This window comes from Echinops telfairi, unplaced genomic scaffold (genome assembly GCF_000313985.2).
Source record: "Echinops telfairi isolate 266 unplaced genomic scaffold, ASM31398v2 ScPeMD7_7459;HRSCAF=8497, whole genome shotgun sequence".
NCBI lineage: Eukaryota > Metazoa > Chordata > Mammalia > Afrosoricida > Tenrecidae > Echinops > Echinops telfairi.
The window spans coordinates 2,825,662-2,831,551 of record NW_022111359.1 but is presented as its reverse complement, the minus strand read 5'-3'; the positions used below and the strand labels follow the sequence as shown (position 1 = coordinate 2,831,551).

General features: G+C 53.5%; 1 protein-coding gene across 1 annotated transcript in view; it reads right to left on the bottom strand.

The window, feature by feature from the left end:
- The window catches only part of TMPRSS9 (transmembrane serine protease 9), a 76,876-nt gene that overhangs the window by 28,272 nt on the left and 42,714 nt on the right, over positions 1–5,890 (bottom strand). The window contains exons 3-6 of the mRNA XM_045300045.1: positions 5,512–5,639; positions 2,411–2,478; positions 2,118–2,296; positions 1,050–1,091 (exon numbers count right to left, since the gene is read on the bottom strand). Of these exons, the coding sequence (XP_045155980.1) occupies positions 1,050–1,091; positions 2,118–2,296; positions 2,411–2,478; positions 5,512–5,639 (417 nt within the window). The remainder of the gene's footprint in view (positions 1–1,049; positions 1,092–2,117; positions 2,297–2,410; positions 2,479–5,511; positions 5,640–5,890) is intronic.

Here is a 5,890-nt window from a genome sequence, read left to right as displayed (position 1 = left end):
GTGAAGGCTTCCGGACATCAGCTTGATGGGGGCCCGGGTGACTAAGACCCCTTCCCCTTTTCTCTTTCCCTTCTGTTTGAAAGGACAGGCCTCCGCCACCTTTCCACCAAGAATAATGTTTGCTTTCTTTAAACCTGTCTTGATGGTGGACTGGGTGCAGGCTTCCAGGGGACAAAGACCGTCTCCGCTCAACAGTGTGCTCGTCGCAGCTTGCTTCGGGTCATGGGTGGCAGGCCCTTGTCCCACGGCCTCCCTGTCTTTTTCTGTTCCCACCCCTCCTTCTCTGCCAACCCTCTGGACTGTGTCCTTGGGTCGGTGCTGTCCTCCTGACCTCCCGTGGCTGACAAGTCTAAGGTATGTGGACATGAGGCTCTTGAGGATGCAGATCAAGGATGGGAGCCCTTGCTCTGGACCAGGACCCCGTGTGAGGAAGACCCGAACCCTCCTAGTCAGACGCATAGGTAACATGGTGATGGACGGAGAGAAGGTTGAAGTCGTCAAGGATTCTGTCCTGCTTAGACCCACAATCATGCTCATGGAAGCAGCGGCCAAGAGATCAAAAGACACGCTGCATTGGGTGAATCAGTTGCACAAGCCCTCCTTTAGAGTGTTGAAGAACGAGGATGCTCCTTTGCGGATTAATTCTCCACTGGGATGCTTCCACCGCCACTGGATCCACAAGACTTCCCACCCGCTGGCCTGTGATCTTCCTGCATTTGGCGCCATTGCATGTGTTGCGTGAGTCTGAAGAGGACTTTATCGACTGGTATCGGACATAGGGGCTAATATCGGGCTTATGGACTTGATCTGGACTGGGCTGGGATGTTTTCTCAATATGCAACTGCTCTTTCTTATACACCTGTGAGTGTCTATGGATTTGTTTCTCTGCTCTACCTGGGCGAACACACCCTCTCGCACACGTGGGGTGCCCTGGGTGGAGGCCGGGGTTTGTTCTGGTGCAGGGATTTCCTTTGTCCACTTGAAGGCCTCTCCCAGGGGGAGGTTCGTGGGGGCGGACAGGGCCGAGCAGAGGGCAGAGAAGTGCTTACCTGATTTTAAGTCCCTCTGGGTGAGCGGCCCCACCTGGCTTCCTGCAGGGAAAGGAAGAGAGGAGAAGTCCCAGCCAGAGTTCTTTTGGGAACAAAGGCTGCCTGAGGTTGTCAGAACAGAGCACAGAGCTTCGTGGACCCCTGCGAGGGCCACGTGGACATGTGGACCCCACTCACATCCTTAACGGGAGGTCAAAGGAAGCCGGGAAGGGGGTGGGCGCAGGGAGGGCACCAGAACAGATCACGACGATGCCCATATAACTATTTTTTTAAAAAGGCGACATAACCGTGGAAGTGTATGAGATGTGACTTTTAAATCAAGAAAACGACTGCTAACAAAAACTCAACAACACCAACACCGAGGTTGACCACGGTGACCACGGGGGATGAGGAGGAGGTTTTGCCGAGGGGCCACCGAGTGTCCGTTAGCGGAGGTGGGTGGCTACGGAAGAGGCCGCCGATCAAGGCCGCACAACGTGCAACGTGACCCCAGAGGCGCTGAACCGGACGCTCAGAAGTTTAGAGGCGGAGGCTGTTCTGTGGTGAGTTGTTTCTTCATTTATTGTGGCCGCGATCAGAAAGAAAAACTCATAATGACCTGAGTGACACTGAGGGCAAGGTCGAAAGGTAAGCGCTCAAGCTGACCGTGGTGATCATGGGCCTGAACTCGTGAACTGTATGATACGTGGGAGACGGGCCGGTGAAACGGATACTAGCTAACTAACTAACTAACTACACGACCAAAACAAAGCAACAACACAGAGATCCTCCAGCTCCTCAGCCGCTTGGGCCACTCGACAAGTGCCCCATGGCCCACGCAGAGCTGGTGGCCACCCGGGTGGACAGCACAGGCAGGGGACATTTCCATCCTCACAGAAAATTCTAGAAGCAGGTGTCGGGGTGACTAAGGCCTCAAGCCGGGTTCAGGGGTGGTGGGGAGAGGACCAACCTTTGTGTCTTGAAGAGCAAGGTCAAGGTGGAGAAATGAGAGTCTGACCCCACGCCCCTGCCCGCCTGGATCCTCCATTCTGGGTGATGGTGGGGGGTTAGTCTCGGTTCCCCACTCACCCTTAAGCTCGGCTGACACAAGAGTGCCATAGGGGCCCAGGGGGATGCCGCGGTCCCCAAGCCTGGCGCGCAGACCCTGCTGCAGAAGGTGCTCCTCGGGGCCCAGGCTCAGCGTCCCCAGGAAGTGTTCCAGCAGGAAGTGCAGCTGGAAATGCACCAGGACACTGCCGTTCCCATCCCTGCAGGAGGCGAGGAGGCCCTTGAGGGGGGCTGCTCTCAGCTGGAACCTTCTGGAATCTCCGGGGCATATAGCCCATGGCGCCCCCACCCCACCCACCAGAGGCCCCGCTCACCTGTAACCTAGCACCGTGCAGCTCACGCAGCTGGCCTCCAGCTGGGTCTTCCGGAAGCTACTTAAAAACTGCAATGAGACAACAGCGCCACCTGGTCCCCGCTGGGCAGCTCTGTCCTTTCATGGGGGAGGGGGCGGCTGGAGAAGGGGGCAGGGGCTTCAACAGAAAACTGCCTCCCTTCCGAGAGCAGCAATACCAGGAGGGTAAGGAGAAGGTGGGGGAGAAAGGGGGACCCGATCACAATGATCTAACTATAACCCCCGCCCAGGGGAATGGAAAACAAAAATGGGTGAAGGGAGACAGCAGTCAGTGTAAGACATGAAAAAAATACATAAATTGTCAAAGGTTCATGAGGGAGGGAGGGGGAGGTGGGGAATGAGCTGATACCAAGGGCTCAAGTAGAAAGAACATGTTTGGAAAATGGTAATGGTAACAAATGTACACATGTGTTTGACACAGTGGATGGATGGATGGATGGTGATGAGAGCTGTAAGAACCCAATAAAATGATTTAAAAGAAAAAGAAAATTGCCCCCCTTCTTTGTTTGGGGGCAGAAAATACATTTACAAAGTTAACCAACTGTCAGTGGATCACCAGCTGTAAGTGGATCACCAGCTGTCAGTGATAACCAGCTGTAAGTGGACCACCAGGTGTCAGTGGATCACCAGCTGTCAGTGGATCACCAGCTGTCAGTGGATCACCAGCCGTCAGTGGATCACAAGGTGTCAGTGCAGGATAAGCAGACCAGGTGGCACAGTGGGTCCATGTTAGGCTGTGGGAAACTGACTGAGACTCACTCCCTGACTGGTACCGAGGGAACCTGGAAAGCTAGTATTCCACAGTAGGAAAGCCACCTCTCCGGTAAGTTAGAGATATAGTCCAAGTACATTTTCCTGCGCTATCAATTTCCACAGTTTCTCCCCTTAAAGCTGTGCTGCCTTTAAGTGAGCATATGGTTGATTCCCTCTCCCTGTAGAAGCAGACATTCCTATTTGCTCTTTCTCTTCCCGCCCACAGCATCCAGCCCCCCTCATACCTTCCCCCAACAGTAGACGGGCATAGGGGGACTTTATCCCCCGTGCTTGGATTCAAAATGTTTGCTGTAAACCTGAATTTTTGGCTTGGCTACATTAATATTGTCTTTAAATTTGCCTTGAAAGCTTTCAATGTATGGAAAATAACCATGGAGCCCCTGTGTCTCTTTTGAATTTAATATATGAAACAAAAGGGGGAATTGTGGAATACAGAAAGATTTCTCCCCAAGTTGTCTCCCCCAAATATATGCCAAACCTAAGACGCTGCTCCCTACACATGGTAACGACTGTACACTTGGAGGTCAGTGCAAACTGCTTAGAGGTTAATCCCCCTGAGGGTTATCAGCCATCTAGAGCAAACAGACTGTATAGTCTGTCCCACCCTAAGTAGGGCCCACTCCCTTCTAATAAGGACAGTGGATTGCTTCCCAGAAGGAGAGCCCAGGGAGGCCAAGCCCACTCAAGGGTGACCAAGGTTAGGCTGCCATATAGAGTCTAGGGTCCGCCCTTCTTGACACATGTGTACTCCTAGTCCCTCCCCTTCCTGTTACGTGTACACCCCTAGTCCCTCCCCTTCCTGTCGCACTTATGCCTATTGTACATATTCCCCTTCCTGTGACATGTGGTCAGGCGTTTCCTGTCACTAGGATCAGGTACTTCCTGTCAGGGGGATCAGACTCTACGGTGGCTCTTTCTGTGGCTGGTGTCTATTATGTTTTCAAGGTTCATCCATGGACAGCTTCATGCATCAGGATGTCCATCCTGCCTGGTGTTGGCTTTACGGCACTGTGCTCTTTAGTCAGGAGCCCCGGTGGTGCCGCGGTGAGACACTTGGCTGCTCCTCAGAAGGCCGACGGGTGAACCTCGGGAAAGACGAGGCTGTCCGCTCTGGGAAAGAGCAACAGCCGCAGAGACCCACAGGGCCAGAGCTCTGTCCTCCCAGTCCTCTGGGACTAGGAGGCAACTTGACATCAATGGGTTTTCTTGGGTGCTTCCATCCTTTATTTAAATATTCCCTCATATCACAACTTTCCATTGAGGAAGATTTCATTAATAGTTGTTTGGTGTTATTTTTTAAATCATTTTATTGGGGGCTTTTACAGCTCTTATACAATTCCATACCTCCATTGTCTCCAAAGCATATTTGTACGTAGGTTGCCATCTTTATTTCCAAAGCATTTTCTACTTGAGCCCCTGGTACAAACTCCTCTTTTTCTTCCCTCCCTCCCCTATCCTCCCACCCTTGTGAATCCTTCATCAATTATATATTATTATTATGATTTCGCATCTTACGCGGCCCATTGTCTCCCTACACCCACATTTCATTAATATTAAAATAATTGTAGCTTGCGCGTTCCCGTTGGAGTAGATTCTGACTCACAGCGACCCCCTGACAGAATAGAACCGCCCCCCAGGGGGTTCCCTGTACATCCTCTTGCCAGGAGCAGACAGCCTCATCTTTCTCCTGCAGAGCGGCCGGTGGATTAGAACTGCTGCTAGGGAAGCAGCCGAACCCGTTAGCCACGCACGGCATGCCAGCGCGCCCTTAAGAGACAGCACACCGTCTCTGACCCCAGCAGGCATCCTGAGACGGCTCTGCCGCTGGCAAACCTGTCATTGTTGCATGACAGGGAAGAGCTGTCTCAGAGGGTTTCCTGGGCTGCACCCTTTCTGGGAAGGAGCCCTGGGGACTGGCTGGAAGGTCAGTGGTTCAAACCCACCAGCTGCTCTGCAAGAGAAAGATGAGGCCGTCGGCTTCTGCTTTGCAGTTTGGGAAACTCTCTGGAGCATGGAGACTCTGTTGCAGAGGGTGGCTGTGAGTCAGAACCCGCTGACAGCAGCGAGTTTGGGGTTGCTTTATTTATTTATTTTTAACGGTTTCGCAAAGTGGCCAGGTATAGGACCCGCCCCACCCAGCCTCGCAAACATACCAAAGAGAACCCTATTTCCAAATGCGCTTGTCTCCATAGGAGTAGGAGTTCTGCTTCCAACCTGTTCTTGAGGGGCACCCAATTGAATCCACAGCACCTCCCCTGCTCCCAGGAGCACCCTCCCCGCCCCGCTCACCAACGTCTTCAGGGTGGGCGTCAGCGTGCGGTGATAGTCTGAGCCCGGCTGCTGCAAGCTGCTGGCGTAGCGGATGCCGCCCAGCTGGGCCGTGTGCTCCACGTCCACGCCCCACGTAGAGAGGAGAGCTGCGGACAACATCAGAGCCCTGTGAGAGAGCCCCTGCCTCGGGGGTCCAGGCACAGCTGAGCCGCCGTGCCCCTGGGCAGGCCAAGAGAATCTCTCCACATTGAGGTGGCTTCATGAACTGGTAGCCGGGCAAGTCCAATCACACCTGTACCCCCGGCAAGAACACTGCCACCAAGTTGTTGGGGACTCACAGCAACACTACGGCAGAGCAGGACTGCCCTATGGGTTGCCGAGGCTGTAAACCTTTACC